The 13,817-nt window shown below is 42.7% G+C and overlaps 2 protein-coding genes across 2 annotated transcripts; both read left to right on the forward strand.

The window, feature by feature from the left end:
- The first annotated feature begins 962 nt into the window (after positions 1–962).
- LOC112879724 (DNA-directed RNA polymerases II, IV and V subunit 11-like) lies at positions 963–4,438 on the forward strand. Its single transcript, XM_025944099.1, has 6 exons — positions 963–1,139; positions 1,517–1,604; positions 2,062–2,151; positions 2,231–2,309; positions 2,398–2,493; positions 4,183–4,438. The coding sequence occupies exons 2-6, from the start codon at positions 1,552–1,554 to the stop codon at positions 4,225–4,227; spliced, it is 363 nt and encodes a 120-aa protein (XP_025799884.1). The 5' UTR covers positions 963–1,139; positions 1,517–1,551; the 3' UTR covers positions 4,228–4,438.
- LOC112881378 (DEAD-box ATP-dependent RNA helicase 52B-like) lies at positions 4,328–10,239 on the forward strand. The gene is made up of 6 exons (XM_025946033.1): positions 4,328–4,332; positions 4,416–4,521; positions 4,721–4,804; positions 8,817–9,059; positions 9,977–10,144; positions 10,228–10,239. The coding sequence occupies exons 1-6, from the start codon at positions 4,328–4,330 to the stop codon at positions 10,237–10,239; spliced, it is 618 nt and encodes a 205-aa protein (XP_025801818.1).
- The last annotated feature ends 3,578 nt before the right edge of the window (positions 10,240–13,817 follow it).

Below are 13,817 nucleotides of genomic sequence, written 5' to 3' on the forward strand. Positions count from 1 at the left end.
GTTGGATTTTGGCGAGCGTGTCGTTGCTTGCGATGTGGGACTTGTTATGATTCGTGTTTTGCGATCTTCAGCGCTGCAACCCGCTGAAGGTTTCTCGAAATTTTCTTAACCGCTTTTTTGGGGTGGGTCATGTCCCTAGATTTGTTCTCGGTTTAGGGTGAGGCCTCGGGAGAGTAGTTGAATCTTTGAGCAGAATCTGTTCATGCTTGGTGCAGTTCTTTGGCGGTGTTGGTTGAGCCTCTGTTGGCCAACCATACAGATTCCTGTGCTTTTTTATTGGCTGGTTCTGCTTTTATGCTCATTTATTTTCTGCAGTTCACTTTATTGTCCCCTTTAGCTAATTTGCTTTGCAATTACGTTTCAGACCACAGAGAGAAGGGGTATAGTATCAGCAATTAGATTTTGGTTCAAAAAATTGCTTGAGTAGGTACACCCAACACAGCAAATGAAATAGAACCCGTCATATTTCACAATTTGACCGCGTTGCCATGTTAGAGGTGGATTCATTGACAAAAAAAATATGGTTAGGGTTCAGTTAAACCTCCGCAAACGAATTCATTTGCGTTCTGATGATGGGGGTAGAAATAAGCTCGTATCGGCACTTTAGAGCGCACGCAAACGGCTGGTATGGGCTTTTTCTTATTCGCGAAGAGGCACCTCCCACCTGTTGGATGGGCGGGAGGTGTCCGGCTCCACGCCTCCCGCCCGTTGATCGGGCTAGAAGTACCCATTTTTGGAAATTTTCCAAATCGCCACCTCTTTTTCGAATTTAATTTTTAACCCTTTTTTAAAAAAATTCTTGGAGCCGCCAGGTTCGCCGTGAAGTTTGAGGCAGCTACTTGCCTTTTGGGCCTGGGCCTTCCCACGAAAGGAGGTGGAACCGAGGAAGGGCCTTCGGCCCGGAACCCACAGTTCCATCCGTGCGATCACCCCCCTAATTCTGTTGCCTGCTGCGCGTCTGAGCTCCGTTTCCTACCCTCTCCTCCGCCGACCCCGCCCCAGGCGCGGTCCCCGCCGACCCAGCCAGTAGCCCAGCATCCTCCCTCCCGTTCTCCCCCGTCGGCGTCGCCGCCCCCGGCGGCCGCCTGGCGTGGAGTGCGGATCCACCCGGACCCGGATCGATTTCTTCATTCCTGTAGGTAAGCAACCCTAGCACTTGATTGGGCGTCCTCCGCGCCGCCGTGCCCCACGAATCCGAGTCGCGCGTGCTCGCCAGTCCAGCCGTTTGTTGTTGATTCGTTTGCGCGCGCGGTTTAGAGTGCGGATACGAGCTTATTTCTACTCCCATCATCAGAACGCAAACGAATTCGTTTGCGGAGGTTTAACTGAACCCTAACCATGTTTTTTTCGTCAATGAATCCGTCTCTGACATGGCAACGCGGTCAAATTGTGAAATGTGACGGGTTCTATTTCATTCGCTGTGTTGGGTGTACGTACTCAAGCAATTTTTTGAACCAAAGTCTGACTGCTGATACTATACCCCTTCTCTCTGTGGTCTGATGAACCACGCTTGCAGTGATTGAAGCAGGAGGCGCCAGGAGTTAACCGTAGATGAATGCCCCAGATCGCTATGAGCGCTTTGTCGTGCCCGAGGGCACCAAGAAGTGAGTCTTTCACCAGACCTCTCACTTGGTATCAATTGATCTTTGTTGGGTCCTTGGTATGGCTTCTTTAGTTGTTTGATACTCAGAAAGCAGTGAGATGCATGTTTCAGGCAATGCTACAACACATGCTTATGTCAGTAGTCATTTCTGCCTGTCCATGTAAAGTGATTCATTTGGCATAAACCGTAATGTTCTGAATGTTTGATGATAGAAGCAGTGAGTCGCATACTTTAGGCAATGCTACAGCGCTTGCTGATACCACCAGCCATTTCCACTGGTCTATGTAAAGTGATTCATTTGGCACCGTAAACGTAAACTTCTGAATGTTTTATGTTTGTCTCTTGGTTCTCTTGCTCGCAGTCTATTAAAGCTAGGGGTTCAATTGGCTGTAGTTGCCCTTTGTCATTGCACAATTATTTGTAGGGCGTGGTTGTGGTACTGAGAACCATCTGTGCAGGGTGTCATATGAGAGGGATACAAAGATTGTGAATGCTGCATCCTTCACCATCGAGCGTGAGGACCACACCATTGGCAACATCGTTCGCATGTAAGTACAGTAATTCTTTTAGCATGTCTTGTCCTCTTCTTTATGTTTTATGATGCCCATATGGAGTGATATTCTGCAGGCAGCTGCACAGGGACCCAAATGTGCTCTTTGCTGGATATAAGCTCCCTCACCCTCTTCAGTACAAGATTATTGTTAGGGTATGATGCAAATTCTGTTTTTTTTTCTAATTCTTTTCTTCACTCCAGGTTTATTCAGCTTTATCTCTTATTTTTATTGTGTGGACAGATCCATACTACGAGCCAGTCTTCCCCGACACAGGCCTACACCCAGGCTATCAATGATCTAGACAAGGAGCTCGAGTACCTTAAGCAAGCTTTCGAGGTCTGTTTCTGATATGCTCACTCATGCTCTCAATTACTTTTGCAGTAATTTACTGTCGTGTCATGGAATAGTAAGGAACAAAATGAGAACGAACAGTTTAACTTGATCTCTACTATATAAAAGAAAGTGCCTCCTGCTTCTGCTGCTATACATTTGGATGCGAAATTCTTTGATACATTGATTATGAGATTTCAGATATGGTGTTGTTTGATCTGGCAAGCTTAATAAATATGAATGCACTCTCTTTTACCCCACCCAATTGAGATTGAAATGCTGAACTTGGAAGCCACCATGACATTGGATTCAGATGTGTTGATAGTTTACATGCTATAAATATCCACTTTCACCGAAAACTTGCTTGATATACTAAAGAAATAATTTGGGCCCATACATTCCTCGTATTTTGATTTCATACTCCTTACCCATGTTGTCCTCTTAACAATATGCTATCGAGAGCATCATGGAACCCATATATTTTTGCTTTATGATATAAAGAAGTGCCAAAATTTTTCTGTGATGACACATACTTATGCTGTGTGCTTTCATTCAATAAAATTTACATAGCATTCTACCTTCAAGATATTTTTTGCAGCCTTAAGTCATTCTGGCATTCTTTGTCTTTTGGAAGGATTATCTCATTACCTTCCCTTCCCATGCTACTCATGTACAAGTTTTAAGTTGGTAATTGTAACACTAGGAAAAAGAATCTTTGCAGGTTTCACTATGCAAGTTTTTGATTTAGTTTTTCCTAGTTGCATGGCATGACATTTGGCAGTTGCATATAATATAGTCAAATTTTAGTTTCCCTTAATTCATGAACTCATGATGTATAGCAAGTCAGAGTGTGGGGGGAAAGTTTGTTTGAGAATACCCTTTTGTTAAGAGCAATTGATATGGGAGTAGAAAATTGTTGATTTGATATAAATTTGATGCACCTTTTGCCATTTTGAAGTATTTGGGAAGTGTTCATGTCATTTTTGAAGAATCATTTGCCTTTCTGTTTTCAAGATGTAGATGACTGAAGTAACACCAATGACATGTCCTAGCATGCATTTGCTTATCTGCGTTGAAGTACATGATTACACAAAGTCACAAACACATTAGGAAAAGTAGACCATAGGTGCATGCCTTATATGTTCTGTTTTTGATGCATCTTCTGCTAGGTACAAAGTGCTAAATAGCAGCCTTATACCTTGTAAAGAAACTTTTAAGTAACAGCCTATGGAAATTTGAACATGCAGTTGAAAGTTGGGACTTTTGAACTTTGTTGTCACATTACTCTTCAGAATTTTGGCAAAGTATATTCCTGTTAATTAAACCTGAAGCTACTAGTAGGAGTTAACTGGATCTCCGTTTGTCTACCTGATGCTTGCTGATTATATTTTGTGTTGTGCATTTAATTATTTGCCTTTGTACAAAACCATGTGGCAACTGATGCTAGGATTTAGCAAATTAGGTCTGCTGTGTCATGCTAAAAATTACTGTATCAGCAATGTTCTCTGATTTGTGTCTTTAGAAGTTTAATGTTCTCTGATTTGTGTCTTTAGAAGTTTAATTTGAAACTGCTTTTGGCAACGCATAATTCCTTTTGAAGACATCCGTGTCTCACATTCAAGATGTTATGATACCTGTATGCTGCATGGGATCAGTACCTATATGGTACTGACGTTCTGAGTGTTGTGTTTTCAGGATGAGAAGACCAGGTACGAGGAAAGGGCGAAGCAGGGGTTCTAAATCCATGGTGCCGGAGACCTGACCTTAAAAACTCCGCGTGTTAGTTTTATCAGGCGCGAGTCGCCTTGAAAGTTGAAACAGTCGCACAGGGATTGTGAGCATGATGTAAGACTGATTATCCCTGAACAACTGGACTCGTATTGAAACGAAATGCTCAAGAATCTTTTAAGTTTGTAACATGATTCCAGACTTATCCCTGAACTACCAGTCAGTACCTTGTCTGCTGTTGAATCTGTGCCAAGAGTCCAGGACAGCGTGGTCAATCTGCCGTCACCCATGTTCTTTGTTCTCAATGTGAACCATCACGCTTGTGCCAGTTTCATCTTAATGCTGCGTCATGGTAAATAAACGTGGTAAAGAATGGTAGCAGTATAGGTATTTCACAGGACGTGTAGTACTTTCGTAGCAACATAACAGTCTGGAACATTCCCAACGGTAGTATCTTTCTCGTTTTAAACTTTGGTTGGTTTTCTTGTGCCATTTGATGCCTTAGATCCATGAAGAAGCAAGGAAGTTTGCATATCAGACTGGTGTCAGAGTCGTGGTTGCATATGGAGGTGCACCGATAACAAATCAGGTACCTCTTTGTTCATGATGTGTTTGGCTGGTAATGGTTGTGGTTCCTTCCAGTTTAAATTCCCAATGCATTTATGTCTTCACTTTAGATTCTTAACAATACTATTTCAACAACAACAACAACAACAACAACAACTTAGCCTTTTGTCCCAAGCAAGTTGGGGTAGGCTAGAGATGAAACCCACAGAAAACAAGAATAAGAAACACAAAAAGTACACAAGCCAAAGGAAGGGTTAGGGGTTAAACAAAAAGTAACAAAGGTCACGGTTCAGGTACATTAATTGCTAATCTCCAAGCGCTCCTATCCATAGCTAATTCCTTAGCGATATTCCACTCCTTAAGGTCTCTCTTAACCGTCTCGTCCCAAGTTAGTCTAGGTCTACCTCTACCTCTCTTTACATTATCGCCCCGCTTTAGAACTCCATTACGCACCGGCGCCTCAGGAGGTCTCCGTTGTACATGTCCAAACCATCTCAACCGATGTTGAATCAACTTCTCATCGATAGGTGCCACCCCGACCCTATCTCGAATCTCATCGTTCCGGATTCTATCCCTTCTTGTATGCCCGCAGAACTAGCGCAGCATACGCATCTCTACTACACTCAGTTGCTGGACATGTCGCCTTTTTGTAGGCCAACATTCAGCACCATATAGCATCGCTGGGCGAATCGCCGTCCTATAGAACTTACCTTTTAGCCTCTGTGGCACCTTCTTGTCACAGAGGATGCCCGAAGCCTGCCGCCACTTCAACCACCCGGCTGAAATTCTATGTCTAACATCTTCATCAATGTCTCCATCTTTCTGAAGCATTGATCCTAGATACCGAAAAGTATCCTTCTTGGCCACCACTTGACCTTCGAGGCTAACGTCCCCATCCTCATGCCTAGTCGGGCTAAAGTCGCACATCATATACTCGGTCTTGGTCCTACTCAGTCTGAACCCCCTCGACTCTAACGTGTGTCTCCACAGCTCTAACTTCATATTAACCCCTACCCTACTCTCATCAACTAGCACCACATCATCAGCAAAGAGCATACACCAAGGGATATCACCCTGTATGTCCCTTGTGACCTCATCCATCACCAAAGCAAATAGATAAGGGCTCAATGCTGACCCCTGATGTAGTCCTATTTTAATTGGAAAGTCACTGGTATCGCCATCGCATGTTCGAACACAAGTCATCGCATCCTTGTACATATCCTTGATGAGGGTAATATACTTAGTTGGAACTTTGTGTTTTTCCAAGGCCCACCACATGACGTCTCTCGGTACTTTATCATACGCCTTCTCTAGGTCAATAAAGACCATGTGTAAGTCCTTCTTCTCCTCTCTATATCTCTCCATCAACTGTCGTACTAAGAAAATCGCCTCCATGGTCGACCTCCCAGGCATGAACCCAAACTGGTTTTGGGTCACCCTTGTCAATCCTCTTAGGCGATGCTCGATAACCCTCTCCCAAAGTTTCATCGTATGGCTCATCAGCTTAATCCCCCGGTAGTTAGTACAACTTTGAACATCTCCCTTATTCTTGAAGATCGGTACTAATATACTTCTCCTCCATTCCTCCGGCATCTTGTTTGACTGGAAAATTAGGTTAAAAAGCTTAGTTAACCATACTACCGCCCTCTCGCCCAGGCATCTCCACACCTCAATGGGGATGCCATCGGGACCCATCGCTTTACCTCCCTTCATCCTCTTCAAAGCCTCCCCGATCTCTGCCTCCTGAATCCTCCTCACAAAGCGTCTGTTGGTATCATCAAATGAGTCGTCCAACTCGAAGGTAGGACCCTCATGTTCTCCATTAAACAACTTGTCGAAGTATTCTCGCCATCTGTTCTTGATCTCCTCATCCTTCACCAGAAGTCGACCTGTCCCATTCTTGATGCATTTGATTTGGTTTATGTCCCTTGTCTTCCTCTCGCGGGTCCTAGCTATCCTATAAATGTCCTTCTCTCCTTCCTTCGTACCTAGCCGTTGATACAGGTCATCAAAAGCCTGACCTTTCGCTACACTTACAGCTTGCTTTGCAGACCTTTTCGCTAATCTATATCCCTCGATGTTGGTTGCGCTCTTGTCGAGGTGAAGGCGTTTGAAACACTCCTTCTTCTCCTTAATAGCCCTTTGCACCTCGTCATTCCACCACCAAGTCTCTTTCACTTCCTGCTTGCCTCCCCTACTCACACCAAACACTTCTGAGGCCACCTTCCGAACACATGTCGCCATCTTTAGCCACATATCATCTACATCTGCTCCTTCTTTCCAAGGCCCCTCGCCTAGCATCCTCTCCTTAAACGTCTGAGCCTCTTCCCCTCTAAGCTTCCACCACTTCGTTCTCGCAATCTTGGCACGTTTGTCCCGGTGAGCACGTACCCGAAAACGAAAATCCGCCACCACAAGCTTGTGTTGGGGGACAACACACTCCCCAGGTATCACCTTACAATCTAAGCAGGCACGTCTATCCTCTCTCCTAGCAAGGATAAAATCGATTTGGCTCGAATATTGTCCACTATGGAAGGTCACTAGATGGGACTCCCTCTTTCTAAAGAGGGTATTCGCTAACAGAAGGTCGTAGGCCAACGCAAAATTCAAAACATCCTCCCCCCCTTCGTTCCTACTACCATACCCGAAACCCCCGTGTACTCGCTCATATCCTACATTAGTCACACCCACATGGCCATTGAGGTCTCCTCCTATGAAGAGCTTCTCACTGATAGGCACGGTACTAACCATGCTATCAAGGTCTTCCCAGAACTGACTCTTGGAGCTCTCACTAAGACCTACCTGAGGGGCATAGGCACTGATCACATTCAGAGCCAAATCTCCAATAACCAACCGCACTAGGATAATCCGGTCGCCTTGCCTCCTAACATCTACAACTCCATCCTTAAGGCTCTTATCGATCAAGATGCCTACACCATTCCTACCCGAGGTTGTCCCCGTGTACCAAAGCTTGAAGCCAGAACCCTCCACTTCCTTCGCCTTCTGGCCCTTCCATTTAGTCTCCTGCACGCATAGAATATTTACACGCCTCCTAATTGCTACATCGACTAGCTCTCTTAACTTACCTGTTAGAGACCCTACGTTCCAACTACCTAGACGAATCCTAGTTGGCTCGGCTAGCTTCCTTACCCTTCGCACCCGTCGAGAGAAATGCGAAGACCCTTGCTCATTTTTCACTACACCCGGGCGCAGATGTAGCGCGCCACAGAGGCTGCGACGACCCGACCCTTGCTCACTTATCATCGTACCCGGATCACGATACGACGCGCCCCTAAGGGGAAGACGACCCGGCCCTTGCCCATTTAACACCACACCCGGGTTCCGATGTAGCGCGTCGCTAAGAGGGTTACGCCCCAACGAATTTCTTATGGGTTTCATTTCCATTAGAGTGGCTGATTTTTTACGCTGGTTCGCCAAACCTAACACAACCCTCCACATTTTCTCATCAATACTATTTCCATGAACTTTAATGGTTACATTCGTGTTCTGCTGTAACAATGAAGTGGAATTTACATGGTCCTTACTTGCAAATATTGTAGTTGTCCTTAGTTGCAAATATTGTAGTTGTATTCTACTGCAAAGAAGGAAAAAGGCCTTGTCTCTCTCCATATTGTTGTTAAAGTCACATGGTTGTGCTGGTGTAGCAAAAATAGATATGAAGTTTTCTTCTGACTTAGTTTGCTAGTCCCCTTGCCACACGGAGTATGTAGAGGTCTCTGGAAATGTAAGCAAACATGTCATTTGCCAAATTTAGGCAATGGATTTATTTAATAAATTACATCAATACTTCTGATTATCACATTAATGCAAATGAGAGTTTTTGTTAATCTAAGTTTTTTTTGTGGGGGCTTGACAGAGACATGAAAAGCGATTATACAAGCTGTTACCAATTCATGCATCTTTAATTTTCTTATGAATCTGAATGCTGTAGCTGCTGGCTCCTTTTTTGTTCGTTGCACTTATGTGATGTGAAAATCATGTTTATTTATCATGTATTTTCCTATCTATTGTAGCTGAGGGAGTTAGAAAGAGGTGTTGAAATCCTGGTGGCAACTCCTGGACGCCTAATGGATCTGTTGGAGAGGGCTAGAGTCTCACTGCAAAACATTATGTATTTAGCTCTTGATGAAGCTGATCGAATGCTTGATATGGGTTTCGAGCCACAGATACGTAAAATTGTTGAGCAGATGGACATGCCTCCACGTGGCCAGAGGCAGACAATGTTGTTTAGTGCTACATTCCCAAAAGAGATACAGGTTTGTTTCTTTCCAGTTCCGCCTCCACCCTTTATATTACTCCACTATTGTCTATTTTTATAATTCTAGTTGTTCCGTACATGTAAGCAACCTGTGGGTTTGTAATGTCTACACTATATACGTGCATGTGTAACTGTTTATCTAATGGTAATGAGTTTCTTTTTTGCTCTCAACCAGTATTTAATAAAAAAAAATTAAATGTAGGCGTGACAAACCATAGTATCTGTTTCCTTTTATGGTAGTGGTTTCCCAGCAAGGGTCTGACACTGTTTTAGAGTTACGGATCTATGCTTGCGTTGCATTGCATAATTTCAGAGTTTCACAAATACGTAGGATTGCGTTGGAATTGGGCTTTTTTTCCTAGGATGTACATATGCAAATATGTATGGACTGCCTGGAACTTAGTTATTTTGCAGGATGCATGTAGTGTTTGTTCCTATCCATTTCCTATGGAAACGCTTCGTAATGAAGCTCTAAAGCTTCTACGGACGTACCATTCATACTTTGTTCAAATCTCGTGTGTTTATAGTGCCATAACCTCTTTAGTACTATTCTGTATGTAGTGGTATTGCCTTCTCTTGGAAAAGCCCAGTTCAATTATTTACTGTGTTAGGCATGGATGGTTAACTACTATGCGAAAATGTGCGCCATTACATTTGGAGTAACCTGCATGGGAACAAATTCTGAAAGCTGGAGCACGGACTACCCCCATCAATTAATTCATTTAGATCACAGCTTGGTTAACTATGTCTTGCATGCCAAAGCTTTTGAGGAGAGCTGATTTTACTGTCATTTCAGACCGTTTTGTTTCTGAGATGACAGGATTAAATGATTAATTCATCACATGTTTGCTGTTATAAATACTCTGGCATACTGATTTTTTATTGTGCTGAAAATTTTGTATATTTGTTATGCAGAGGATGGCTGCGGATTTCCTTGCTGATTACATCTTTCTTGCTGTTGGGAGGGTTGGTTCAAGTACCGATTTGATTGTTCAGAGGGTGGAGTTTGTCCTAGATGCAGACAAACGTAGCTACCTCATGGACCTTCTTCATGCGCAAAAGGCTAATGGTACACATGGGAAGGTAATTGTGTTTTCTAGGATTTGTTTCTTAGATTGAACCTGATTGATTTTAAGTTTTGAGGTCTGAGGAAGCTTTCCACACAGGGAATGCTTTGAATTGTCCGTCTTTCTCGAGGCTTTTGAGTGGTTAGTTGGTGCCTAATAGATCAATTCCTCGAACGTAGTGTAAAATTGTGTTTAAGTCAATTGGGGTTTGATAAGAAGGTCATTTGCGTAACCCTGGATAATATTCTACATGATCCCGATCCATTTAAGAGTCTTGTGCATGTTGTAAGCAAATTACTGTGCGATGGTTAAATATCCTAAGTACATTGTTGCACAGATATCTTGATTTTGGTTGTGCAAGCTGGTATAGAGCTGATTGCAGATGTTACTGAAAAGATTCGTCAGGGAATCTATTGTATCACGGATAATGATGTCAGTGAGCGTGCTTTTTATCAATATGCTAAGTATGTTTGCCATTTGAATGTTGCAAGAAAGTTGTCTGCTGACTTGGCTGTTTATTGGGACACAACTTACAGAATGCTTGGGGGTGCCTTGTATTACAATGAGGTTTTGAATCAATTTTGCATCAACTTATGAAATATTTTCTTGTCAGATTTTCATCTTGGTGATGAAGAGTGGAATAAGGTAGCAGTGATGCAAAAGTTTCTAAAGCCACTTTATGATATAATTTGCACTTTCTTGAAAGCAAAGTGCCAAACTGCCAATTTGTACTTCCTTGGAGTATATAAATTTTATCGATTGCTAGATGTGTGACAAAAGAGCATGATAACTTCATGTCTGCTATGATGAAAGATAATGTAGCAAAGTTTGATTAGTATTGGTCAAAGTATAGCCCAGTTTTGGCTTGTGCAGCTGTTCTCGATCCTCGTTACAAGCTCAACTTAATAAGCTATTGCTTTCGGAAGATCTACGGCGTTGATGCTACCCAACATGTCAATGGAGTTGTTGCGTTGCTGCACAGATTGTTGGCGGAATATAAGCAGTCTTTTAGTCCATGTCCAGCTGCCAATTATATTGTTAAATACCATGCCAAGGATTATTTGTTTGATGATTATGCTCCACAAGAACAAATATCAGAGTTAGATTGGTATTTGGGATCGCCCGCAATGGATCTAAACACTGATTTGGATATCTTGGGAGTTTTGGAGTGGCATGTCTAAGTGCTACTCTGACCTTGCAAACTTGGCTCGTGATATCCTTGCCATTCCTGTCTCCACTGTTGCTTCTAAATCTGCATTTACCGTGGGGGGAAATTTTGAATTGTAAGAGTGCGGTCAGTCCATATTTACTTGAGATGCTAATCTGTCTCCATGACTGGACGTGTCCAAAGGGGACATAAATGGTATGGAGCTACACCATATTAGCTTAATTATTCCTTCTTGATATGCTGCTTGTCAGCTTATGCAATAGTTATTTAGATAGAGATGCATATAACATATTTATACTTCTGTTTAGATTCTTAGGAATTGCTGCAAATGTTATAGAAGAGCAAAGATTCCGGTAATTCTGATGAGATGAAGGTGCTCATAATGCTGCTGGTGATTCCAATGTCACACTGCTGCAACCCAAACATGTTCTTTTGTCTACTGCTGGTTGGTATTCAGTCTTTTAATTTTCGGTGGGCTGCATGACATAAACATTGTTTGCCTGCTGCTTGGTTGGCAAAATTGCATGCCTTGATGTTGGACCCGGAGGTACATGTTGCCTTGTTATCGTTGTACTAGAGTCTGCCTGTTATGTTACTTCTGTGTTAGATTGAATTTGGACTTAAATTCTCATGTTGGTATCTGTGTGACCATGTTGTTTAATGGGCATGATGATGTGGTGCCCCTTAACTGGTGTCTTTGAAACATGTTGAATTGTAACTTTGGCGTGGCTGTGGACACCTGCTGTCCTTTCTATTTTGACCACGGAAATGACTGAAAGAAATGATAGCAAACACTTGGTGGTAGCCAACTAGCTAGGCATAGAGCGGTTTATCAGTGGTCAGTCTGATCTTGGGCCGGTCATGGCCGTAGTTGCAGGGGAACCGTACTGCAGGTAGCGCCGTCTTCCCTAGGCTCGTGCAGAGCTTCACTTCTGCTTTGTTGTTGTTGCGCGGCTGTTGACCGGGGTTGTTTGCAGTAGATGCTGAAGTCTTCAGAGTGACCAAAAGAGATTGTGAGTTGGATGTCTCCTAGAGACGTTGGAATGTGAGGGCTGATTCTGGACAGCACATGGTACTGTGAAGACGCCGGGACTGATCTCATCACCACCAGAGACTCTTTCAGCTGCTCAGCACTTGACACCACGCATCGTTGCTGCGCTGCTCATAGATTTGTCACATTTGCGCTAGCACTACTATGCCAATTAAACTGATCGGGCCAACCGCCCGACCCCAACCCTTGCATCCACTCTATGGTTGGCTTGACAGTTGAGTGAACCCTGAACCTTAATATTGTACCGCATGTGCAAATTTCTCACTGAATTTTTGAAATCTTCTTTTTACAAAGCTATCTCCTAGTGACTGTTCTGGATCCATTATGAAAATATTTTTTTTGTACTGTATAACTCATTCCATTTAAGATAGTATATTTTTGTAAATATTACTTGTCCAAGGTAAGAAAATTTGACTTATAACAAATCTATAGGTTTATATTTGTGATAGGAGAAAGTAGGCCCTTGCGAGCAAGTGCACGTCACTATGCATTATGCAGAGAAGGATGCATTCAGGGCAGCCTTGTCAGGTCCAACTTGCTACGAGGGAAATACGTGCACTGACAACAAACAATTCCGAGGAAACATTTTAGTGCAAATTCAAAGAGGAGTTTAGGTTTTTTATTCGAGAACAATTTGAGTGCCATCTCTTCCATGACTGCTTATTGACATACATAAGGACCACCTGATCTACCAAAAGTACTAATCTCGTGGTGAAATGCTTGATGGGATGAAAACTGCCATCATTCTCTCTTTGATGGCCACCTGATTTGTAGAAAAACAAGTTATACGGATTTATTTAAGAAATTCCCATGAAAAATGCAATTTTATTTTTCAATGGGGTTGGATGATTTAGTTCTTAATATTATTGATTTACTTAACTGACGACAAAGTCGACACCAAATCTCTTGATTTGGCATAGGGGCTTATCATGTCCCTGCGGTGAATCGATCTTCCTTTACATTTTTGCAACTCACTCTATCTTGTTTTTAGTATTTATCTAAAATAACTGATGAATTTTGAATTTTCCATAGTTTATTATGTAATTGCTTTACAAACATATGTAGTGTAGTAAAAAAGAAATAAATGGAATTAACACCTTCATGCTTTACTATAAGTCTATAACTACAACTCAAGGAATGTACCGTTATCTCAAGCAAGTTTCTGGACTTACCTAGTTTTTGGAAAGTTATAGACAAATGAAAGTACATACACAGGACACGCAGTAGCACGCAGCACGTCATAATTGAACAATGATCAGCATGTGCAAACCTACACAGCTGACTTGGTTATCCTAATGTGATACTCGCATCACACATCATCATCATCATCATCATCATCATAAAAGACTTAATGGACAAGCGGATCAAGTGATCCAAACAACAGCTCTTATAATTTTATTTGGTTGGTGGGATGGGTGGAGATGGAACGGAGCGGTTCTATTTTTACCGGTGTTTGGTCGGGGAATGGTG

This window comes from Panicum hallii, chromosome 2, assembly GCF_002211085.1.
Source record: "Panicum hallii strain FIL2 chromosome 2, PHallii_v3.1, whole genome shotgun sequence".
NCBI lineage: Eukaryota > Viridiplantae > Streptophyta > Magnoliopsida > Poales > Poaceae > Panicum > Panicum hallii.